The following is a 26,030-nucleotide window of genomic DNA, read 5'->3' as shown; positions in this document are numbered from 1 at the left end:
GGGGTGCCGGGGGCGGGGGGGTGCCGGAGGGGTGCCGCCGAGCCCCCGCTCCCTGCGGCCGGGGCCGGCGCGGCCCCCAAACTTTCACCCTCCCTCCGCTCCGCTCCGAAAGTTCAGCAGTTGGGTGACGTCAGGGCAGCCGCAGCCAATGGGCGCTGCGGGTGATATTTTGGGAGGGGGGAGGGGTGGCACCGTGCCGCGGGCGCTCGCCCCGCTGCCATGCACAGTGAATGGAGAGCGGGCGGGCGGCGAGCGCAGCAGCGGGTGGGAGCGCCGCCGCCTCCGCCCCCTCCGCCTCCCCTCGCCGCCTCCCGGTCCCGGCTCCGCCGGCCGCCAGCGCGGGGGTGCGGGCCCGCGGCGGCAGCGGCAGCGGCAGCCGAGCGGCGGGAGGGAGGGAGGGAGCGAGCGCCTGAGGAGCCGGCGGCGGGGCCGCTTTGAATTGCCGGTCATCTCCTCCGCGGGTTACCTGCCCGGCCCAGGTGGGGCGATGCAGAGCGGAGGAGGCTGCTGCGGGGATTGCCGCCGCTTCTGATGGATGTTTTGTGTGCGTTTGCCTCCGCTCCCGGTTTCTCTTTCATCTGAGGACGCCTCTGGCTGAAGCTCTGTTAAACTGTCTGCCTTCTGGTACCGTTCGCAGATAACAGAAAGAAACCTGAGCCCGAAAGGCAATTCCCCACCTTCTTCCACCTAACGTAACCTTTTCGGGCGCCTTTGAAGGTTTGCTGGTGCTCCGGCGATGATGGCAGCGGTGGGTTCCCTTGGGCTGTACTAAGAGCCTCTTGTTTTCTTTTCCCTTTCTTCTTAGAGGCATTTCATCTTTAAGGGCCGGCTGCTCGCACGCACTTTTATACCCACTGAAGCGATCAAGAAACCATGTTGCCTGGTGGAAGATGTGCGTTTCTGTGCCTTGGAATGATCTTGAGCTTTTGGAGCTCCGTGAGTTGGATGCCCGTTGGAGGATGCCCGCATAAATGTACATGTATTGCTTCCAACGTGGATTGTCACGGACTAGGACTCAAAACTGTACCGAGGGATATTCCCAGGAATGCGGAGAGACTGTAAGTAAAAACCGTTAAGGGCTCCTCAAGTACTTGTAGAAGCACCTGGGATGAGTTTCTCAACACCTGCCTAGCAGTGCAGAGTACATCCCAACAGCAGTTTCAGTAATCAAACATGGATTAATGTTTTCAGGAGGGAAGGGGAGGAGCTTTTCAGAAGTTAGAGCTATCTTGCTGCTGTTCCTGCTTTTTAAAAAAAAAAAAAAATCAATCCGTTTCAGAGTTTCACGTTTTTTTGGGGGTTTCGGTTACCATCTGACTGGGTTTTGCAGTGACTTTTTTGTAATGGAGTTTAGAGCTCTACCTGGAGTGTCAATGCAAACACCAATTTAATATGCAGTTAGAAACTTGGATGTTTTCACCTGGTGGCTGGTAGCAGTTTCTCCTTACTTTCTCAGCATGATGACTTCATTGCCATGGAAAAAATCCATGACTGCCATAAACTAATTCAAATGGATAAGAAGTCATATTAAAGCAGTGTCTAATTTCTGTCTTAAACTGCTGTGGGGAAGCTGGTTATTTAATTTTTAATCTACTTCAGGGTTTATGATAGTAGTGTAAAGTTGCAGAGTGTTTCCAACCTCAGCATAGGAGAATGTAATGAATGTGTTCATAGTAAATCTTCTGTATCATATGTTCTCATGAGTTTTTTAGTTGATTCTTTTTACTTAAGTTTCTAAGGAGAAGGCTGAAAGCAGACTTCAGTTCTCTGATACAGTTCTGGCACTTGCTTGGTGCAGAGGACGGCATCTCTGATGTTGCTTAATGCATAGCATATGGCATATTTCAGAGAATGGCTGGTGCTAGATATGAAGATGTCCAGAGTGGAATGTTAAACAGAGCTTCAGCACGGCTCTGTGCTGGGCTCCATGAATGACCTCGGGAAAGTGCAGTTAGTTGTGCCTTATGTCGATTAGCTGATAATTTAAAATGTTTCTGAACTTGTAAGAAAATGCTGTAGATCATATAGCCTGACTTCCTATTTTGTACCCTTCTGGGTCGTAGAGTTGGGGAAACGTCAAACTCTCAAGCAATATTTCCTCCAAGAAGGAAAGCTGGATGAAGTTACTAAGCAAACAAAGTTTTTGTGTATAGAGTCCTCTTAAAGGCTAAGTTCTGTCGCAGAATGAAATTTTATAGCATTTTTGAATGTTTCTAAATGCCTGTTATAGTGCTGAGAGTTCTTAAATGATAGCAATATGCAGATTTCTTACTACACTGTTCTACCATCTTTAATGTTTTGTGGCCGTATCAGCCTTCCTTTTAACGCCAGCTGTGTGAACAATAGTTTTCAGATGTTAGTTTTATAGAAAGCGTAACTTCTGTGCACGAAATTGTGTACTCCCTAAAACTGATGGGTAGCAACCTGGCAGATTAGAGACAAAAAAAACCCTAACCCCAAAACAACAAGCCCCACAACAAACCGCTACCAAAGTAGTATACAAAGCCAGTCAGAGTAAGTATGTGTGATAACCCAAATGTTTTGTGTGCTTCATTGTGTTTGTGTGGTTTTAAGAGTCAAAGGCTAGAATTGAACTTACAAATTTCAGGTTAAAATGATTCACAAATGCAAGGTTAGTTGGCCACCCGAGAAGAATTTAAAAATGGTGATTTGTTTTTGCCTAAGTTTTAGGGGGACTGAATTGATTTTGTTACTGCATTTCGTTTGTGGGAATGTACTTCATAGAGATCTTAACTTTCCTTGCATTTTGTAAGAAGCTAAGCCAAGAGAGTATGTGCCTTGGCCTTGGTATGTTGTTAAGTGTTAAAAAGAATGAAAGAGGGTGTAATCACTGTGCTCTCGGTCCTGATAATTTTTGGTGTTATTTACAGATTTAAATTTTAGATTAATGGCTGAAGGAAGAACAATGGTAGCTATTTCACAATATTCGGTTTGAGTATTTAACCTCAGAGATACACTACTGATAAATATGAAATGTAGCTGTGTTGGACATTTTGTTTGTTTGGTTTGTTTTTTTTAAAATAGTGTATTATTGGAGCATTCAGTGGCTGAAGTCGTGTGGAAATAACACACAGAGGATCATGTAGTAACACAGTATTCCATGTTTTTAAATAGTCTTCACTTTTCATCGCTAGTCCATCATGAGCCTTTTGCTGTTTTTACAGTGTTCACTGTCATCTTCATTACAACTGTGCTTTAAAGCTTGTATCAATTCTTTCAAATCTAGACTTCTATTAATTGCACTAACTTGAATTTTCTAATGTAAGCAGTAGAGAGAGAAAAAGACTTTATATTTCTCTGAGTCTAAATTCTGCTCATAGGTGAAATATCAGTCAGCCACTGGATATATCGGAGTATCTCATTTTTCTCTGTGGTCCACAGCAACCTGTAACTATTTATGACATAACACTGCGTTGATGTGTAGTCTTTAACTAGTTTGTTTAACTTGTAAATAAAACCAAATGATTATATCTGAAATGACAAAGATATTTTTAATTTCAGAGAAATGTTTATGTGTTGGGAAATTAATTTTAACAAGCTTCTTGATGGCCATATACCAAGTGACTTTTTAGACTCTTATGCTATGAAAAGGTCTTCACTTCTTTCTGCATTCTCTTGAGCTAAAAATTCTGCATACCTGTTCAAGTTGGAAACTTTTTGCTTTAATTAATAAGACATCTAATGGCACCACTTAAAATATTTTGCCGCTAAGCTTTGAGTGATGTTTGTACAAATGTTACAGATTGTTTGGGTTAGTGAAGCCAAGTTAAATATTATTTAAATTTGTGTTAAAATGAAACCCCAGGAAATCTGAAAATATAACATTAAGGAAAAAATGGGAAACCTCTGTAGTTCTATTGAACTAGTGATCGTCTCCTGATACCTCAAGAAATGAGCATCACCAGAGCCTTGATTACTGATTCTTCGTGAGAAAAGTGATGAGTGCTTTTTTTCTTTTTTTTTTTTTTTTTTTTTTGGAATGCTTTGAAGGTGTAGTTTTTGTAAAGAGTTGTACCCGTGATTTCTGTCTTGAGGGGAATCCACAGATTAAGCAGTGATCACAGAAACAGAGTTGTAAAACTATCTTAAACTTTTTTTTACACAGATTCATCTTTAATAGTAGCTTTACAAATATAGCAAGTAGTACTAGGTTTGTGTTGCAGTTTACCTTGTTATTACATTCTATGATAGTCTTTTAATTGTGTGGTATAGATTGAAGCTTTTGCTCAGTTAGGTTTTGTGAAGAGCTAAAAAGAGGTGAGCGTTGTATACTACTGCACAAAGAAATTATTCAGTCTGGAGAAAATAAGTGTTGAAACAAATATTTGTCACTTCCAGGAGTAACTTCCATTTACCTTTGCTCTAGAGAAGGAACCCTCAGAATAGCCGTCATTGCACACAGGAAGAGACAGACGTGAAATTAGGTCTAAGACGTTTCCCCAGATTGCAAGATGTGATGCTCCACAGAGGACTTTGTACATGAGCAGGATGATATAGCTGACTTTGTGGCTCGTCATTAGTATTTACTGATCCATTCCACATTTGTGAAGTAACTTAACATCCTAACAAAAAAAAGAAGTTTATAGACCTTTTGTGTTGTGGAGAAAACTAATAATTTAATAGTCAACTTTTGAGGGTGGACACAGCCATTCTTTTATTTAAGCTATGCAACTGATAAGATGTTTCGTGCTAATAAAGGAAACAGAAGTTAGGGCTTAGAAATTAAGAATATGTAAATACCTCCATAAAAGTATTGAATTTTTTACCTTTCTGAAAAGTTCCTTAGGATTGCTTCATCAAACTCCTCTAATCAGAGTTTGCTTACCAGTGCTTCAGTTTTTATATGTGATTCTCTATTTATGATATGTTCTTCAGTGGAAATGTTTTCTACAATATGTAAAATATTATACATGTGGCTTTTTATAACACTTAATAATGCTGATAGTCAAGTTTAGTTTGAGGTGATGTGTAAATGCAGTGAGCAGATCAAAGCCACCTGCTTGACAGTTGTATTCTTCAGCTCCGAAAGGAACAAGTGATATGAAGAAGCTGCTCAGGAGTCTTCTGGGTCAATATCTGCTTTCTGTTTGATTATGAAGCATAAGCCTTTGTGTTTTTCCTTCCATTCATATCTAGTTATCTCCCTGCTGTTAGCAGCACATTATGTATGTATAAAAGTTTCTTTGGAGAATTTAGCCATGTTTGAGTTCATGACGAATTTATACTTGGTGGCTTCGAATCTTGTTTAATTGATAGCTCTCCTATGTTAATTGCTGTTTTGTTTTGTCTTTTACTTTGAAGGATTCTTTACCTTGCTAAATTGATAAAGCTTGCAAGACTAATCTGTTCTGTGCTTTGTCTGAGTAGCTAAATTGAGTGTGTCCACATTTAAGTGCAATTTAGAAGCTTAGTCATCTGCTTACTCTGGAGTTTTTATGTGGTCTGGGGTTTCTGTTATACAAATATATTATTATGGCGTTTTTGGCCTAGGTGCATGTAGCTGCTGAAGTTGCACTGGCTTGTAATAAGTCTTCAACTTCCTCAATTTTGTCTCCAAATTAAATCTAAGCTCCTGTCTTGAATGCTTCCACATTACTGCAGAACGCAATGTTAAACGCACGGAAATATAATTATACTGACTCCTACATTGACATTCTGTTTTTCTAGAATTCTTCCCACTAGGGATTGCCACTCATTTAAGTAATAGTCTCCAAAACCTTGCATGGAGCCTCTGCCTGCCCCAACCACCGCCCCCCCCCCCCCAGCCCCAGTCATGTGTCAGTAAGTAGACATCCACAGCTTTGGCTTCGAAGAGCTTGCTCTCAGAGGTACTGATCCTGGGAAAACTTGACTGAGTTGCTTAGTTTAATTTGGATACTTCCCTTTACTAACTTAACGCTGACTACTTGTGCTTGACTGGACATTGACATGCACTTGTATAGGATCAGAGTCTTGCACTATTAAATTTGTTACCTCGTTTTGAAGCGATGGAAACAGGAAGGAGGATGAAATTAGCTATTGTAATTTGGTAGCTACAGAAGCAAATAGTGGCTGTTGTCACGTTGTCTGTATTTGCACAAATTTGGATTAGATTCTGAGATCAAAGGGACCAGACTACTTACTGCAGAATTTCTTAATGAGTTGCTCTGAGACTATTCACTTTTTTCATCTTCTTACTTTTGCAGCTGAGTATTGATTCATGCAAAAGAATTAGGTGAAAGTAAAGTTGCTCCTCTAAAGAACAGCTGTTGTCTTTTAGGAAGTCCTTAAATATAGATGATTAGTATTGCGTTTTTTCCCCTGGAATTTGTGTGTGTATGAGTTTGAGGAAGTGTGTATCAAAGGTGGTATAACTTACCTGTATAGATGGATTGTGAGGCCAGAACTAAGTAAATGCTAATACTCTATTCATACAGTAATCTATAAAAATCCTTGTGTTGTACACTGTCTGCAACTTCTAAGTTGATTGCTGTGAAGTCATTTGACCTTCATAGTGAGTACCATCAGTAATCTTTTAGAACATCACTGCCAAGCATTATTTTAAGTTTTTTTTAATTTTTTTTTTTTTAGTTCAAGCATTTCTAGTTATGTTTAAAACAAAAATAACCTGTCCTGCATAGACGTTAACATCTGATATGATTTGTTGTCTGCATTTCAGTACTAAGCTATTCCTCAGCTTCCACAGAGCAGAAAGAAAGTGGTTTTCCCACAGAAATCTCACAAGGTGCTTGAAAAGTTATAAGATTGATAGGGGAAAAGAACTTGGCTCTAATAAGGATATTCAGTGAGTAAGTTTCAGCCATTGTATGTTAAGAAGTGAGGTTGTTTACTGGAGAGACTGTTCAGAAGACTTAAATCAGGATGTGTTCCCTCCCAGGAACTAATAGCTCAAATGACTTGAAGCTTGATTTTTCTAGAATTCTTGATGTAGTTCTTGCGGTGCCCACAGTGCTTGATTTCCCTTGGCTGCCTGTTGCTGCAGCTGATCTTTTAAAATGATTAGCTTTTTTTCTGGTGGTGGTCTAGTGGGAATCCATTTTTTCTTGATTAGAAGATTTAATTATTCCTGAACAAAGATGGGGAATAGAAGCCATTGGTTAGTACTGTAGTTGGCTTACACTTGATTCATTAGAAATTAACAGAAAACTGTTTTGCTTCGAGTTCAAAGCTGAAATGTGTCAGGATCCTTTCCTAGTCACAACTGTGTTACTCTTTGTTTTCCATATATTACACCTGCTAAGGATGGTGTAATGTTCAGATAAATTTTCCAAAGACTGAACTTGAATTGAGCTCTCTTTCACCTTTGGCTGAGGACTGCAGTTGACCACTCAAGTAATTTTTCAAGCAAATGAAATAATTTAATTTGTGGTTTTTTTAAAAATATATCTAAGATGTAAATAACCTTCCCCCCCACTCCTCAGTAATTCCTGATTTCCTTTATCTTCTTTTTTTTTTTTTCCTTACTTGCCTCTCTTTCCTAAATTTGAACCTACAAAATATAACTAAGTCTTGTTCTAGCCTGTATCAGAAACAGTGTGGCCAGCAGGAGCAGGGAGGTGGTTGTTCCCCTGTACTGGGCACTGGTGAGGCCGCACCTCGAGTGCTGTGTTCAGTTTTGGGCCCCTCACTACAGGAAAGACATTGAGGTGCTGGAGCGTGTCCAGAGAAGGGCAACCAAGTTGGTGAGGGGCCTGGAGCACAAGTCTTATGAGGAGCAGCTGAGGGATCTGGGGTTGTTCAGTCTAGAAAAGAGGAGGCTGAGGGAAGACCTGATCACTCTCTACAACTACCTGAAAGGGGGTTGTAGTGAGGTGGGTGTTGGTCTCTTCTGTCAGGTGTCTGGAGATAGGACAAGAGGAAATGGCCTCAAGTTGAGGCAAGGGAGATTTAGGTTAGATATTAGGAAAAATTTTTTTACTGAGAGGGTTGTCAAACATTGGAACAGGCTGCCCAGGGAAGTGGTTGATTCACCATCCCTGGAGGTATTCAAAAAGCGAGTGGATAGGGTACTCCAGGGTGTGGTTTAGAGGGCATGGTTAATGGTTGGACTCGATGATCTTGAAGGTCTTTTCCAACCGAAATAATTCTATGATTCTATACTGAAGTAACATAACTAGCTCTTTCCAATTCAGAATGATCGTGAGCGTGCAAGTTCTGGAGCTTCTTTTGCCTTCAAAAGTGCCTCCAGCCTTATGAGGTACAACACTGTAGCAAACCCTTTGTGATTAAAGGGATGATTCTTCCTTTCTAAGTTAACCTGAAGCACTCAAATGCCTTATGTAAAATGCAGGTCTGCTGCTGGACTTCAGTCTTGATGTGAGCTTCACTGTGTCTTAGAATACTACAACTACTGAATTATCTCAAATGTTGTGTTAACCTCAGGAAGAGGTTGTGGAGTGTTCTTCATGAGTAATGTGGTACCTCTTAGTTCTTTCACCTGTTTGCTCTCTGCAACTACAGACAGATACTGGGTCAGGTAAAGAATTTCTGTGGCTCAGTATTGAAACCCCTTTCAATACTGGCTGATCTTCTATGCCTGGGGAGAAAGTGTGACTGTGAGCAAGTATACTTCTTAAGCGCTGGCAGATCATTTATTAGTTTTATGTAGAGCCAACTTTCTGGTGGAGGCTTGATGATGGCAGCTGTAGGAATCAACATGCACATCCTCTGTCTTGCAGTTCCACAGCTCCCGAAAGGGGCTTCTCTTTTCGTGTTTGGCTTATTTTTTGCTCCTGCAAGACAAAGCAGTGTTGTTTGTCCTCTTCAAGTTGAGACAAAGCAAGTTTCTAACTTCAGGTGAGGAAGGAAGGAAGGAGTCAAGGTAACTCTGGGGAGAAAAGCTAAAGTGAACTTCACATGGCAAAGCTTTTTGAAGAAAAATCGTGTTGGTGATGTCATGAAAAATGACTAGAAGTAATGCGTGGCAAGGATTTCTTCAGCTGATTGCCTATCCCTGTGTTCCTATTACAGGCATGTATAGATGAGCAGTGGTGTTCAGAAAATATTATCATGATAGAGGTAAATTTTGTGCCCTGCCCTCTAGTAAAGTCTTTGAGATAGGCTGGTAGAATGTGCCTCCTATCCTTGGCTGCTTTCTGCTCCTTGGGTGACAGGGAGTTTCTGTTAATTCTTGTTGATTCAAGTGCGTTGTTATAATATTATATGGGTTTTGGCTTGGGGCTGCTGTTGTCACTCCCATCCCTTTTATGTTCATTAAGAGGTTTTGCTTTCCAGTGTAAGGCTATATCAGTTTGACTTGTTTGTTTGTTTTTAAGTAATTTTCAGGTTAAGAAAGGGCTGGGTTCTAGTAATGTTCTGATTGCAACATGGCCCAAGCTATTCTGTTTTCAGTATTTTTAGTCTTTTTTCCAGAGATCCGTAATGTTCTGTCTATTTTCAAATCTGTTTTCAGTGTTGTCCAGTCAGACGTATCATTTAAGATCTTGAATGGCTCCTATCAATGGCAAGAACTACTTCTTCCCCATTGAGAAATGACCTTGTAAGCAACTGACAGTCCTTTCTAATGGTACTAAATACACAAAAGATTTATCTACCTATTTACATAAGGGGAACAGATCTATGGTCTTGTACTCAGAGTAAATTTCAGATGAGTTGAGGGCCATCTCTGTAGAAAAGAGAGTTTAAGAGGCTGATTCTTACCTCTGCCACTTATTTTCAGCATTTTTCTTTCTTTCTTTCTTTCTTTCTTTCTTTCTTTTCTTTCTTTTTTTTTTTTTTTTTTTTACCCAGCTGAATCTGGTCTGCCAGTTGTCTTTGTCAGAATAAATTTGTCTTGTATTTTGGTTTTACACCATCTGTTTGGTTGCAGTATATGTTTTTAATCCTATGATTGATAGATTTCTGGAGCTTTTAATCAAATTTTACCTTTCTATCTGTGAGTTGCTTCTTTTTCTGAGACCTTAATTTAATTTTGTCCCTCAGGTGGAAATCATTTTAACCGATGGCTATATTCTTTCCTTTTCTGTCAGTGATGAAGGGAGCATTTTCAATAAACATCAGTTCAGTTAAAATGAGGAGGAAAACTCAGTGTTTTAAAGCTGGTCTTGTATTGACTTTTCATCAAGTAATCTGCAAAACCTACCTGAAATTTATGTTTAGATTGATTTCAGAATTTGTATTGCTCACCAACTCACTTTTACCTATGCTTTCCTGAAATTGCAATACTGTTGCAGAAATGATTCTTAACTTCTTAGGTCAAAGGGACTTACTAGGAGAGCCCTCTATGCTTCCTGCAGAGAGGTTGGTATGCCTGCCTTCCTACTTCAGTTACATGGTGAAGGATCAGTGTTGTGGAAGTAGTATCAGGTTACTAATGAAGACCCTCAAACACCTATTAAATGTATTTAGAGTCCAAGCAACACTGAGAATTTTGGGAGATAGTGTTATCATTGATACCTCGCTGGCTGATCTGTGGGCCTGTGTTCGTTCCAGTTTGAGGTGCAAGGCTTTTAGCAGTGATGCTATATTTAGAAGTTCAATTGGAGAGACTTTAACCCTCTTCTCTTGTGTGGGGATACTGTAGTGACATTATGCTGTGACTGTACATAGAGGCAATCACCCAAAAGAACAAGACAAATCAGTTGCCTGCAATTTTTCAGAATGTTTTCTCTGTGTACCTTCACCGTCATTCCTGTCTATGTAGACAGAAGATTGGTGGTTCTGTTTCAACCAGGGCTCCATGTAGGTGGAGGGATAAACTGCTTTGGAGGTTAATGATTTGGAAATCAGTAGCCCATTTTAACAGCCTGTGAACATGCTTGTGGAAGGTGGGGGGAGATGGTGATGAACTCCATTTCTGATAGACTTTTTTTTTTTTCCTTCCATTTTGATGCTCTTGCTTGGGAGGAACTGTCCTCATTTAACAAAAGGAAAGGTCGCTTTGCAAAATTTAAAATTTACTGTAATTTTCATGTTATCAGTTGAAAATATGTAATGCAAGTTGGGCTATGTTAGAGTTGAGGACAGTGCCTGCTGTACTGGTCAGTACTGGTTCATCTGCTTGTCTTCATCCCTTTGCTCTTTTTGTCTTTGTGGAAAGTTCTTTGGGACTCCTTTGGTTGTACAATGCTTAACATGAACAAATCTTGAGTAAGGGTGCTCCTAGGCACGATAACAGAGATGATAATAAACTTCGTATTAGTGAATCTGAGGTTCTGATCTCCAAAATCACAGCACAATAAAATGCAGTTTTTAATGTCTGGCTCCAAACTCTTTTCTGTCAAGGTTGGCTGCTCAACTGGAGGCCGGGGGTGGGGGGGGCAGCGGCGTGGAGGGGATTAGTATGTGAGTGAACATTCTCATGAAATGTTTCAAAAGATAAGCATTTAACTATTACGGAAATAACATGCTGAAAGCAGAGGCATAGGTGCATTCTTGTGCATGCTAATAGTTAGAGGACTATTTGTTAATCCTTGTTTTTTTTAGTTGGTCTTTTCCTTTATTCCTGTGGCTGGTAAGGAATGTGTTATTTAACTTGTACCACATAAATGTATTAGTAGATTGTAAGGTATTACTGATGTGTGTTGTTATGGCACCCAAATAAATAACCTTGACAGTTTCAAAACATACAGACAGTGAGTTGTGAGCCTTATGCACTTTCTCAGGTCATTGTAAAACGAAATGTTTTAAGTCAGTTCAGCCAAACTGTCCTACTGTATTGTTTGCACTGACATTTTCTCTGGGTATGCACTCGTGAATAATGAGCTGCTCTTCAGGTATTTTAGCAGCTTTTAAAGTTGAAGATGTATTTGGTTGTCTGTCTGGCAAAAATACTTATTAGCATTAGTAGTAGATCTAGTTTCATCTATTATGTAATAATGACCTAATACAAAAACTTGACTGGGAAAAGCTTTTTTCACAGACAACTTTCCCCAAACTAGAAAAGATTCCAATTCCTAACTTCAGTTTTTCTTTAGAGATTCCAAAAAGCTCATCCTAAAATGGAAGACATTTCCCTAGAATTTTGTAAAAGGTGTCTTGTCAAAGATGGGTGACCAAAGAATTCTCAGCTGTTGCCTAGAGCTCTATGTAAGAATATAATTTAGCTTTACATTAATGATCCCCTCCCCCTTACAATAAGAAAATAGCAAACAGCACAGAATCCTTGTCTGCCAAAGGTTTGATTGCCCATTCTCTCTGTTTTAGAATATAATACATAGCATAGCATATAAAGCTCATATAACAAATGTGGTCACAGGACATCAAGCCCATTAAAATTAATCACTGTATATATGTGTACTGGTCATCCACAGATATGGAGACAGTAATGTTTGATTAAAACAGTTGTATTCTTTAAATATGACTCTGAGAAATTTTAGCAAGAAAAAGCTGCATCCTGAAAGCAGTTCAAATGTCTCATGCCTTCCTGTTAGTCATAAAGCTTGTTTTGCCTGGACTTTAGTGGGACCTTAATTTATGGATTTTCTCCAAATTTATCTTTTGTCTGTGCAATGGTTTTGTTTAGACTGGGAAGGCATTATATTAAGCACATTTTTTTTTGAATGCTGATTTCGGAAAAACCTGGATGTAACATCTTTGCTTGGTGAGGGTGGCAGTGGTTACAGCATCACTTAGCAAGGTGGGAACTTCTGGGTCACGAGCTTCTCTGAAATATTTGTAGAGTGATGAGAAGAGGCTAGCTGTCTCAGCCTCTTGAAGTGGTAGAGCTGGTTAGAGATGGTGTGTTAAGAATATAGCTGCAGAGCAAAAAAAGAGAACTCATTGTAAGGAAATAGTACAGGGAAGCAATTGTGTATTTCTGAAATGCCTAAATAAATGCAGTGGGGAGGTAAGCTGGAGACAACAATAAAGTGGTGAAACAAATAATGGAAGTAAAATTCTTGAGCAAAGAGAACTTGTTTTCTGAAAGTTGAAGCAGGTACTGAGAAGTAAAGCCGTAAGGCAAAGGCTGGTTCTTCAGAGTGAAAGATGAAAACACACATCTGGATATAAGTTTCTCAGATAAGAATATGAAAGTATAATCAACAGCCCAGTGATCCTTTGGACTTGTGAGTTTTAATAGATAACATACGAAAAGGCAGCAAAAGACAAGGAGCAATCAAAAGTGTTTCATGGATTTTTGGGGGGTTGTTTGGTTTTTTGGTTTTGGGGTTTTTTTTTGGCCTGGGAAGTTCTTTAGCTAATTGCTTATGAAGTTTTTTAGAAGTTGAAAATGAATTTTTCCCAGTTGACTTGAACTTTATTTTATAGAGTAGATATTTTCCAAGGTTGTTCTTCCATAGTTCTTGGGTATATAATAGACTTAGCGCAAAGTGGTTTTATAAGCATGAGTAGTTTCAGTACTTGAAACATCAAATGTGTGTGCCAAATCTTCTTTAGAAAAACTTGAGTTTTGTGTTCATTTAGCAAACATTGTGAAATCAATTCAACTTCAGCAAGTCAACTGTTGAAAACCAAAAGTTGGAGGAGGACGGGGGGGACAGGGAAGGTGGGAATCTACTTGAGAATGAAGAAAATTGCTTGTGGTTGTAACATCTGGATGCTAACTTGGTCAAGTCATTACACAACTTCCTTCAAAATTTCATTTTGCATATTAAAACTGTCCTACATCTTTTACTGCAACTTCTTGGCTTAATCTGCTCCTTAGTGGCTACGGTAGACATGTACACTCAGTATGGTACTTCTTGGAAGGGATATAGAGTTGGCAAAACTGGATGCTTGTTAAATTAAAAAAATCCCTGAACAACAAAAAAAACCCCAACACAAAGACTTCTGTTACCTTTCCAGGAAAAGATCTCCTGGGAAGAATTTCTAGTCTGTGCATGTCTGAAAGTGAGCAAGGAGATGAAATCAATGCTTGATTTTCACGTCAGGCTTCACTAAATTAATTTGTTTATTGGTAGAACTTTTTCCCCAAGTCATCAAGAATTACAGCAGTCAGAAGCAGGGGTGAAATATTTCAAGTCCTAAACATCAAGTTGTCTGTATTAGTGAAGAGCACCTAAACAGATAGCAGTTTTTTCACTGTATTATATTCAGTCATGTACCACATAGTTAAGTGAAAGACTTAAATGCAGACATCAGATATTGTCTCTATGGAATAAAGTAATGTGAATTTTGCTGGAGTTTACATGCAGTGTAGTTTTTTTCCCCACATGATCCTGTTGTAATTGCTTGTGTATAGAATTAAAAAAACCAAAACCAACAAAAAAAGACAAGTGTGTAGAAGAGTTGGGGCAAAAAACAATCTCATGAAAAAGAGTAATTTCTGTCAGACCTTGTTTGACACCTCATTTGTTGCATTCTGTTCTAGAAGTCCTCAATTAACATTAAATTAGAATTAAATACACTGGAGAAATTATTAAAATTTTGGGAAAGTATAAGTGTTTGCCATAAATTGTAGTAATGATGTTGACTCTGAAGAAAGCTCATACTTCTTAGAAGATTTTTCTGAAGTTCAGTTATCACAGGCTATATTTTACATTAATTTACAAGGTATTCCTATTTGAGATAGTGAATATGAATTCATTTGGGTAACCTTTGAAGTCCAAAAGTGACAAAGATTGAAGTGCAGGCACATATCTATTCATATCCTGATGATATTGTCCATTTGATAGTTGAGTGAAAATATGGCCCAAAGAATGTGGGATATTGTCCGATTTCTACCTGTATAACTGCTTCTTGGTCCATGTTGGAGTAGCAATGGGCTGATGTAATCACCTAATGTCCGTAGAACCAGCCAGCTGGTGTGTGTTGCATATGAAAGATGAGCTACAGTTACAGGAGTTAAATAGGAATGGTTAAATAAAATCAAGAATTGAAAAGAAATAAGTAAAAAGTGAAGTTTTTTGTGTATGCAGCTGTTAATCTTGTTTTTTGGTTTTTGGTTTTGGTTTTTTTTTTTTTAATATGAATGAAAATGATGCTTGAGCTAATACAACGCAGTACTGTACTTCTTTCTCTTTCTAAGTGTGTAGTCAAGTCCCTTGATCATTTCAGTGGTATTTTACTGGACTTGCTCAAGTTTATTAGCTGCTTTCTTGGACTGAGGGGCCCAAAACTGGACACAGTTCTCCTTTAATCCACAGATGTTTCAGCACAGAAGGCAGTCAGGTTGGTCAAGCATGATTTAACTTTGGTAAATGTGTTGGCTGTTTTCAGTCATCTTCTCTTCTTTGTGCCCAGAAATAGCTTCCAATAGTATTTGCACTGATTTTCCAGGGACCAAAATGAGGCTGATGCTGACCAGCCTGCACTTTGCCGAATCATTCTTTTCAACTTTTTTTGAAGACAAATGTAATATATACTTGTATCAGACATGTCACAGCAAGGCTGCACTTTATCAGCCAGATCTCTCTGCACCAGCAGATGCATCCTATCTGTTCCCACAGCCTTGTATGGGTCAGGATTTCTTAAGAGATGCTTGACTTGATCCTCTGCCACTATTAGCTGTTCCTCTCCTCCTTGAACCTTGTTTTTAGACACAAAGACTTGGGAGACTGTGTCAGTGAAAATTTAATGCAAAGAAGGCATTGAACACCTCAGTCTGTCACTAAGCCATCATATCTTCCTTATTCTTTTCTAGCTAATGTACTGCTAGAAGCTTTTCTTGATGACCCTTGCCAGTTTCAACTCTTATCTGAGCTTTGACTTTCCTAATACCAACTTAATGTTTGGGCAATGTTTCTGTATTCCTGTGTACCATACCCTCTCTTCTGCACTGGAGCTCGGTCATGAGGTGCCTGTTTAGCCAAGGTGGTATTCTGATACACCTTCTCATTTTCTTCAGTATCTGGATGGAGTGTTCTTGTGCTAGGGTTATTCTAGGCTGCTTCCCACAGGATGTCCCCATCAATCCCCTGAATTCTGAAAAATTTCAGAATTCTGCAAAACTGAATTCAGCTTTCTTGAAGTCCAGGGTCTATGCTGTGCTACTTACCCTCCTCACACCCCTCAGCATTTTGAATGTCATTGTTTCATGATCACTAAAGCCAAGGATTCTATGGAAAATCTCACCCCCAACCACTTAATCATTTGTGAGTAGCAGATCAGGAAAACTTAACCTATGCTTGGCCCATCTAGCATCTATTTTAGGAAGCTATGTCTGACACTGTTTGGAAACCTTCTGTCTTGTTTGCCTGTCCCTGTGCTGCCTTTCCAGCAAATGTCAGGGAGATTCAAGTTCCTCATAAGAACCAGGGTCTGTGATCTGGAGACTTCCTCCCATTACTCAGAGGAGTGTCGTTCCCTCCTTCACCCTGAATAGGTGGTTGGTAACAAACTCCTATCATAATGTCACCTTCACTGACCTCTCCTCTGATCCAGACCTGCACACTCAATGGGACTCTCGCCCAGTCCATACAGGAGCCCCAGACATTTGAGCTGTTCCTTCACATGAAGGGCAGCCTCTCCTCTTCTTCCTTGCCTGTCTTTACTGAGAACCCTGTATTCAACCATCACCAAACATACATATGACTACAAGAGCTGCCCCATCATGTTAGTTATTCCAATGGTGGTGTATTTCTGCATCTGTAGTCAAAACATTAGCTCTTGCTGCTTGTTTTGTAAGCTCTGTGTTTTTGTACCAGCACATGAGGTTGTGCCAGTACAACCGCTTGACCTATTTTATTCTTCCTGCAGGCTCTTTGTCTTTCACAAGGGCACAGATGATACTACCAAATGAGATCTGGAGCACATCAAGAGTAACTATAAAACTTGGGACAAAGTTGAAGGGCATGGGAGTATAAAATGTGCTGTTAGAACATTATTCTGCCAACATAGCATTTCCTTTATACATAATAAAATCTGAAAACTATAATTAGTCAGGAGTTCCTGCAGGCTGGGACAAACATCTATTTCCTTGGAAGAAACTAAGTACTTGAATTACTCAGTCCATTATGCTGCTTTCTGCAGGTCTGAGGTACAACTTTCAACAGCAATCTGCTCAATGGGGAATTTGGCCACTGCACAAGTTGCAAAAGGTAGTTTTTTGTTGGTGTTTTTTAACACCTATAGTTTGCTAAGTCATTTTTCTTATTTTTATAAGGATGAGGACAGAAGTGTGTTGCCTGCAAGCAGTTCCAGATCATTTGGACACTTAATGTGGGTTATTAACCAAGCACTACTGTAATGGCCTTAAGAATGGATAGTGTATTCACAAAATTAGGGCACTTAACCTCTAAGATCAGTTTTCTCATTGTTCCGACAGAAAGAAAACAGTCTGAGTCATACCTAAAAGCTTTCTGTAATCAGAAGGAATGATCCAATTTTTTTTTAAATAAAAGCTGTATCGTGTAGGTGTGTTACAAAGTATGATGGACTGCAGCACAGAACTTGTACATTCCAGCTATAGTGTAGCTATTTAATTACTATTTAAATTATTCTGGAGACTGAAACTATCCAGTGTCATACATGTGGTGCTATCCAATGACAAAAAATTATTAAATGTTGGACTGTAAGTTTATTGTTGTTCTGGTTTAATATGGGTAGCAAGCAGTATCAGAATTATTGTATCCCAATATTACTGTGTTAATACACTCTGTGCAGTACTTGTTACTGAAGCTATGCAGAGTATTTCTGAATCCTTTCAAGAACTGGTGGTTGTGGCAGGGATTGTTTTTTCTCTACTAATGTTCCTCCATGTATGACTTGATCTTACTACGGATCAGAGAAGGGGGTTTATATTCTCCTACCAACTAGGTAGTTGTAGACTGCAGTAAGATCTCCCTTTAACCTTTTATTTAAGTTCAACAAGCCCAGCTCTCAGCCTCTGTTCATATGTCATATGCTACAGCTTCCTCATAGTCTTAGTGGCCCTTCACTCTCCCCCATGTACCAATGCCTTTCTTGTACTGGAGAGCCTGAAACTGGATACAGTATTGCACGTGAACTGTCACAAATCCTGAATACAAGAGATTAGTCAATTCTTTCAAATTCTGAAACCCTTCTGGCTACACTCTTCCTAGTACAGTCTGGTCAAGGGTGGCCTTCACTGCTGCAAGGGCACACTGCTGACGTTTTGTGGTCCGCTGGGACTCCAAGATCCTTTTCGGCAAAGCAACTCCCCAGTCAGTCAGCGCCCCACCTGTAATTGTTGCATGGACTTATTTTCTCTTAGGTGAAGGACTTTACATTTTTTTGTTGTTGTTGTTGTTCTATTGAACTAGATGATGTGAAATGTTTAGAGTACCAGTCTTCCCAGAATTCAGTGTAAAAAAACCAAACCAAACAAAGAAAAAACTCCCACTCATGCTCCTTTACAAAGTCAACTGTTTGTTTTAAGAAAAAAAAAACAAACAAACTTTTACAAGTCTTATATAGAGATGGAATGTACCATCTTCCTTTTAAAAAAAATGAAATTACTTCAGCTGAACATGATTTTGAAGTTTTTTGTCTCTTTCTTTACAAGTGATGTTCATACTTGCCCAAGTGCTTTGGAAACTAATGGAATTTGTGTATTTCATAAAATCCAGTCCCAGGGCTTTATTTCCTGCATTGCAAAAGTTGAGATGGAAATGTGTTAAATCTGAAGATATGCAGATTGTGCTGCCAGAGGGCTTCAGGGTAGTGTTATAATTGAGTAGTTTATCATAGTAACTTTGAAGTTCTTGGACTGAAGGCATAAGAGAATTGCCAAGCACTTTCTATAGGGAATTATAGTCATTTAAGGTTAAGAGGCCAGTGGCAGTCCATACCCGTTAAAGACAAATTAACTCCATAGCAGAAATCCTGGGAAATGGTTAAAAGAATAAAACAGATACTGGGGTGTGTAAAGACTGCAAAGGGTAGCCAAAAGCTACTCTATGGCTACATTCACACATGGGAGTGGATTTTTCTCCTTTTCATGGTTATGGTTGTTAGTATGTTCCCAAACTAAGAACAGAAGTACTCGTAAAGAGAGGAGAGCTTTACTGAACAACCTTTTGCCTCCAACCCTGCAGGTAGCTTTCATAAAAATCAAGAAGGTATTCCTTGTGGCTTTAAGCTTTCAGAGTGCAATAGGTAGCCAAGTGAATGGTTAACTCACCTGTGAAAATGCATGTTTCCTCCAGTTCAGGTGTTGTGTGTTTGTGTTCATGGTTACCTTGCATAGTGATTGGGGGCTGGGAAAACAAATCAAATGGGAAGATTTTAAAGGGATGACTCAGCTGTCATTCTAGCAGGTGGTTTGGATCGACAAAGTCCTTTAGCAGTGTAATGGCAAAACAATAAAAGCCTTGTTTCCCAAGAATGTGTGCTGCTTGAGTTATTTGGAGGAATTGGGCTAACAAATAATATCAGTAACTCTTTAGATTCAGGAATCTGGACTCAATTGTTATCACTTGAATTTTACCTCCCACATTTTGAATGTTACTGCCAAGCTGATTTATCATTTAAAATAAATCCTTTGGAATTTATTACAAATTAATAATAACAAAGAATGTGTGCTATTTCCTCAAAACAGTTGCTCTTAAATTTGTTGGGAAATTATTTTTCTTCTGTTCTTCATGAACTTTTGGAAGTTCCATCAATTGTGTCCTAGCTGAGGTTTGTTTTGATGTGAGTTCTAGATGGTGTGTTGGATCCTGACCTGTTTTGTTCTTAGGGGACAAGAGAGATTTTTATTAATGCCTAAGTGCATTGTTTGGTGTGACATACAAATTTTATGCATCACTTGTTGGAAAATACCAAAAAATGAGATGAAGAGAAATGCATCTTCCCTGTACATGGGGTTTAATCAAGATTCTCTTCAGAGTATTGGATTTTATGCTGATTTGTTTGTCCCAAATGTGACACAAATCTGTATAGCTTTGAGCTGGTATGTGGTAGCCACTTTGAAAACTTAGCAGGAACAGAAACTAAATTTCGTGTTTGAGGTTCTGTGACTAGAAATACATACTAACCTTCCTTATGAAGCAGTTGGACAGGAAAGAATCCTAGTGCTGTGTAACTTGGCTAAGAGCTGTCTTTTGAAGTGTATGGCAGTTAATTTTTCTTAAATACAGTATGCAGTTTCTCTACTGCTCTTATTGAATTCTTTGTTTGTTAATATAAATGAACAAACATCTGAGGACTTGAATGAAGTTGCAACCAGTGCTCTAGATTCCCTTCTCCCTTTTTTTCACTTTGTATATATTTTCATTTGGTGTAATGTCTTCCTAGGTTAAAGACAAATGGATTAATGAGTATTTTCTGAAATACTGCCCACCTAGGACTTGTGTTTGTCACTGAGATGCAAAATCAGCTACTGCCGTGGAATTGTTGGACATCAGAGATGATCTTCAGTTTTGTTGTTAGGAATGCCACTCTGTTTGCCAGGTTGGCACCAGAGAGTTCTCTGAAAGGGAGGAAAACTTTGTTGCTCTAGGACACTCATTGATAGTGAATGGCTTTAACCAAGTGAAATAATTGTGTTTCTTCTAGAAAGAGAACTAACTTTAAGCAACTTCTTTTCTGACCAAAAGCTAGCATGGTTAGGCCTGGAGTCTGGTGGTTTTCCAGATCAGAAAAAAATTGTAACTTAAAAAAATGCGTTAAGTAGAAGCTTGTCTTAAAGCAAATACACCACTTGCAGTAAGACCATTGGGCCGAGAGTCTTTTGTGCACCTGTGAACTTGTACAGTGCCCATACCTCACAGGCTTAAAAAACAAACAAAACTGTTAGGGAGTTGTACTGAGAGCTGACTGGTTTTTATGCTTTAGTAAGGCTTTTGACTTTGGCTTCTCTGTGCCTAGAAAAGCATAACTAGGCAACCAGAGCTAGCTCCAAAATGGGCAGCTGATTTAAAAAAACCCCAACCCTATAGTCGTGGAAGAGTTGAGGAATTAAGTTAGGGATTCACCTGGGTATGTTCAAGACTCACAAATATGATAAGGGCCCAAACCTCGGTTATCTTGGAGACTATGATGCATAGGGGGTTCAACAGGTAGCAAAATGACATCTGAGTAATAGGAACTTGCGACAATCTAGTAGTGTTGTTTTGAATTTTTGCATCCTTGTATATAAAAGGATTTGAATTTTGTATAGGGATTTTTCATTTATATCTGAGTATTGAATTATTGATTTGAAGATTGTTACAGAACTTCAACATCTGATTGCCTTTGTTATTGGCTCTTTTGTAAGAGTTGTAATGTTTATTGTGGTGGTGATGTGTTGTCAAACTCAATTCTGATCTTGTATATTAGAGAAGTATAGGCTCAGAGCTGTCTAAGATGGGTGTTTATATTTGCCAAGGTATGTGAGTCTAGGAGACAGAAGCATGTAGTGCTAAGTGGCACTTCTGAAGTCATAAACTTTATACAGCCCAAGAAAGAGGGTGGGGATTGAGAACAGCATCCGGATGTTTTGGAAGAGTTGAATGGCTAAGCAGAATAATTATAAACTGAAATTTAAGTAATCTAACAGAGGAAATCCGTGCACTCCTAGTGCTCTTTGAAGCTGCATAATGACATGCTCCAGAGAATGTTGATGCTTTAAAACATTAAAGTCTGTCTTAAGTTCACTAGGTTGTCTTTAGAGAAGAATGAAAGGTGAAGCAATTCAGAGGAATTCTTGCTATGAAGCAGGATTTTCTCCAGTTGCTCCAAGCATCCCTGTTTGTAATAAGCGTGTACATTGTGTGACTTAGTCTTTGACATCTACAAAATATGTATTGAATTAAACTGTTATTGGAACATAGCAGGACATGTTTATGAGTAAAGCTTCCTTTAATAGTTCATCTGAACTCACTTTCACGTCTTGTACCATTCTAGTCTAATTCATGTTTCTATTCCCACTGAAGTAATTCCTTCCATGTCTGTTTTCTTAAAGCTGCCACTATACCTGCATTGTCCTTAACATGTTTTATGCTAAAAAGAAAAATACATTGACGAGAGAGACCTAATTCCAAAAGCTTTACTAAAGCTGGTATAGGTGAAAGTTTCAGTTTCTTTTTAAGTCAGTGGTATCAACTTTGCTGCTGACACAACAGAAGAGACTGGTATTCCTTAATGGAGTTTTCTTAGACGTATTGGATGATGGGGCAGTATTTTCTGAATGTGATATGGCAAAGAGTAGTAGCTGGGCTTGTGTACGTGTGGAGTGAGATAAATGTGTTGAGTAAGATCTAAAATCTGTTTGGCCCCACATACTATGCAAAATGCAGGAATTCTGCACAATAAGAATTTTATGTAGAATGAATGTATCTGCACATAGGTATTTGTTGAAGTTAAATATAAATTCACTTTTACAGTATAATTTTCCCCATGTCTCTGACCCAGACGATTTCTTTTCAAAGCTGTGTTTCCTTCCAACAGTTCTTATGAACACTGATGTGTTTGAAAGCCAACCAAGATTAGAAGTTAAGGTTTAGCTTTTCGTAGTTGAAACCCACTAGTGAGCCCATAATCAGCTGCCAAACTTTATAAAGGAAACATAAAATATTATGTTGCCCACAAATACCAGCTGTAAACCACTAATGTCTGCATTAGTTCAGTAACTTCACAGTCACAAAGTTTAATTGACTAATGGGGTAACCTGTGGCAACCTGCTACTTTGCAGCAGTGTTAGACCTACTGTGAACAGGAGGAGGAAGTGTTACATAGTAGTTCATCAAGGTTTTAGTCTGTTTTTCTTCAAATGGCAGATCAGCCTTGAGGGAGAGCATGCTGGAACAGGCAAATGTTCAGAAGGTAAATACTGCTTTTTAAAACAGAGACAGAGGCAGCAGTTATCAGTTAAATCCTAAATGGTTTAAGGAAAGTGAACTTCATGAAGAATGGTTCTCCTAAAGTTACAGCATTGTCCAAGTAATTTTACTTACAGAAATGGAAACCTTTGACTTGGATACTAGCCCTCAGAAGGGTTTAATAGAGTGACTGGTATTATGTATACAATTTCGGCTGTGCCAATCTGCAGGAGTAGAAGAAAAAGCAATCTCAGGATACTTATTGATCAAGGAGTGTTAAAGTCTTTTTCAGTATAGGGAGCTGCGGATTTCACCAGGGGAAGAATGTTGAATAGCAGGAGTGTTCTTGAGGCTGAAAGTAGAGAGGAATAGAGCTGATGTGTGGGACTGGTCTCACAGACTGGGCAGGAGGAGTGGTGTGGTGGAGAGATTGCTGTGTATGACAGGAATGCAGTTCTGCATACAGTTGTTCAAGCCAAGTAAAGCTGTGCTGAGAATTAAGTCTTATCAAAATGGACAAAAAGTGGGGCCAATGACACTGTGTTGCTCCGTATACCTTAGCTGACTCCCATCTGCCTTGGAGAATTCTGACCAGCTTAATGCTGTGCTTTGCTAGACCTGTTCTGAGATACAGGCAAGGGAAAACTTCTGAAGGAATGACATGAAAAGCAGATGGGAAACAACATGCAAGGAAAACACAAGCTATTTATGCATTGCTTACTCCAGACTTAATTCTTTCCAAAGCTTCTTGCAATCGGGTCACGCTGGCGCACCAGTGGGTAGTTAATGATGCACCAGGGTGGAAGAACTGAACTGCAAACAGAAGAGGAAATTAAGCTGGAAAAATCTGAAAAATGTAGGCAGTGATTCAAAGGTATTCATGGAGAAAAGCATGATTCAATCAACAGGATAAAGGCAAATGGAAGAGAATGGCTGGTACATGCAGTGAAAGTGTGGTATAGTTGTTTTGTGGGTTTTTTCTTTAATGGACCTTTTTTAAATATAGTTGACATAAGTCAAGCAAGAATACTGTCTTTCTTGTTCATATAGCTGAAATGTAAGGATTTTTTTCCTCTCATGTCCTTGTCATTATCCTTAGTTCCCATCTATGCTAAAGAAAATGGTTTCCTGACAGGAGAATGTGTTTCTGCTATTACTTAAATATGTCCTGTGCTAAGATTCATAAACTAACTCTTAAAAGTTCATTCTATTTGTTTTTAAGTCATTTTATGACTCAAGAATTTTATTAGTATTATTCTGTCATTTATCAATAACCATCAGAAATAAATTTCAATATTATAAAACACTTATTTCTGCACTCTAATGTATCTCTCCTACTGCTTCAATCCTGTTAATGTCTTGCTTATACCTTAGAAAGATTCACTATAGGATCAATGCAAATGCTTGAAGAAGATATGCAGAAAATATTGTGTATTCTATGCTTATATGGCTTCTATTTTTAATGGCAGAATTCAGTAAAAAATTCTCATTATGGACAATGTTTAGAATTATTGGTCTGAATTTCAGGATTTGGGGTGTTATTTTTTTAAATATTCCTTAATCTGTTCTTTCTTCCTGTTGTCTGTGGCAAATTAAGATGCCATGGAGAAGATGGAGATCTTAAATGGTAGCTGTTTTGTTCCTGGTACAAATCTTGTAGACATACAGGCTGGGATTTTTGTCAGTATGAACTGTGAGCTTAATCATTGTCATTGCAAACTTCTAAGTACCAGGCTACCCTCAGTTACAAAGTGGCTCATACTGTATTGAGTTTAGTTCTTTGTGTTGGGGGGTGGGGGCTGTTGTTTTGGTGTTTATGGGGTTTTTCTTTTTTTTTAGCTTTTCAGTTCCAGTACGTGGATGCACCAGCATGTGAAAATGGCATTAAAAGGAGCTTAATTCCATATCTGCTTCTATCTGAGATTTTTGGGAACACATGAGAAAACAATTATCTATGTTTAGGAATATGAAGAGTTATTTCCTCAGATAAATGGGTACAATTACCTGTACTCATCTAAATATTTACATTTTTGATAACTGGAGGATAGTATTCATATTAGGAAAAAACTCTTTATTTTCATGGTTAGAAGCATTTGGGGAAGTTAGTAGATAAACTAAAAAATCAGTCCTGTTTCTTCTCTGAATATTGAAAATGTACCTTTTAAAAAGCTTAAACTTCAAAATGTGTAGCTGCCTTTAATTGAAAACGTGGTTCACACTGGAAAAATGAAACTTGTTACCATGACAATTGCTTTTCATTTAGTGCCTTAGAAGAATATTGCTTCATATTGGCAGAAAAAAAATTATCTTGATTCAAAGGAAATAATAATTTATGCTTGAACACTCAGGTATTTCTTAGTAGTAGTTCTATTCTACTAATAGGATCTCATGTGAGGTGAAAAAAGACTGGCTTAAGTAGCAGCCGTACTGGAAGGCTTTAATGGAACTGCATGTATGATAGAAAATTACTGGAAATTGTGCCAGCCAGGAGCACTCCCCCCCCCCGGATGGTATATGCATGATTACAAATGATTAAACTGTTCTCAATGCTTCAAGAGCTTTAACATTTTGTTTGCAGTATTACTTGCTAGGCACTTGGAAGCCATCCTAGACAGCCATCTATGCGGCATTTTTCAGAATACAAACATGATAGTTGAGGCGTTCCTGGAAGTTCTGACTTCTACTCCTTCCTTGAATTCCTTTTTGTACCTAGAAATATAATCAACTTGAAACAGCGCTTAGGAACACCCATCCGATTTTCATAAATTTTCAGGGTCAAGGTTTGTGCAGGTGTCAGATGATTGCCACATGTACTTAAAAGTAATACTGTAATCTTGCTTTTTGTTGTTCAATTTTACTAGAAATGGGAGAGATATTGAACCTTCTAAATACAAAAGAGGTGTATCCCAGTGCACATTAATGCAGGAACTATAGTAAAAATTGACTGCCTAGGAAAAGCCTCTACTTCCTGCTGTGGATTTGTGATCTCATACGCTCTTTTAGAAAACAGATGTCTAGCTTCATGGCTAATTTTTCATATTAGATTGTTTTCATTCAGTGGCAATAGACAACAAAATTTGTCAGAATGTATTGTTTACAATCTCATGATCTTTAGAAAAATACTGAATGCTTTTTTTGGCATGAAACCTGGTAACTCAAAGGCTTGTATTTTTGTTATGTAGCAGCTTTTGGTAGACGTAAAATGTGACTAGGAAGAAAAAAAGCTTACTCCAATATTAGAAAATTTATTTTTCATAAAAGGCTTCTTGTATCTAGGAAACTGATACTCGGAACAAATTTGTGGTGACATGCAGAGTATATCTGTTGTTATTAATTGTAAGTTTGCTGCATATTGCTTATTATGTTAAAATAAGCACAGCTGAA

At 38.7% G+C, this 26,030-nt stretch overlaps 1 protein-coding gene across 3 annotated transcripts in view; it reads left to right on the top strand.

The window, feature by feature from the left end:
• Window positions 1-224: 224 nt before the first annotated feature.
• The window catches only part of SLIT3 (slit guidance ligand 3), a 537,543-nt gene continuing 511,737 nt past the window's right edge, over window positions 225-26,030 (top strand). Inside the window, exons 1-2 of one of the 3 annotated variants that reach the window (XM_052816501.1) lie at window positions 225-479; window positions 806-1,058. In XM_052816501.1, coding sequence (XP_052672461.1) covers window positions 874-1,058 — 185 coding nt within the window. In that variant the 5' untranslated portion in view covers window positions 225-479; window positions 806-873. Of the gene's footprint in view, window positions 1,059-26,030 lie in introns of all 3 variants that reach the window. The other 2 variants (XM_052816502.1, XM_052816500.1) reach the window with 2 other exon arrangements.

The sequence above is a fragment of the Harpia harpyja genome, chromosome 20 (genome assembly GCF_026419915.1).
Source record: "Harpia harpyja isolate bHarHar1 chromosome 20, bHarHar1 primary haplotype, whole genome shotgun sequence".
Lineage (NCBI taxonomy): Eukaryota > Metazoa > Chordata > Aves > Accipitriformes > Accipitridae > Harpia > Harpia harpyja.
Note: the sequence above shows the minus strand (reverse complement) of the source record. Positions and strands in the feature narration are given on the sequence as shown.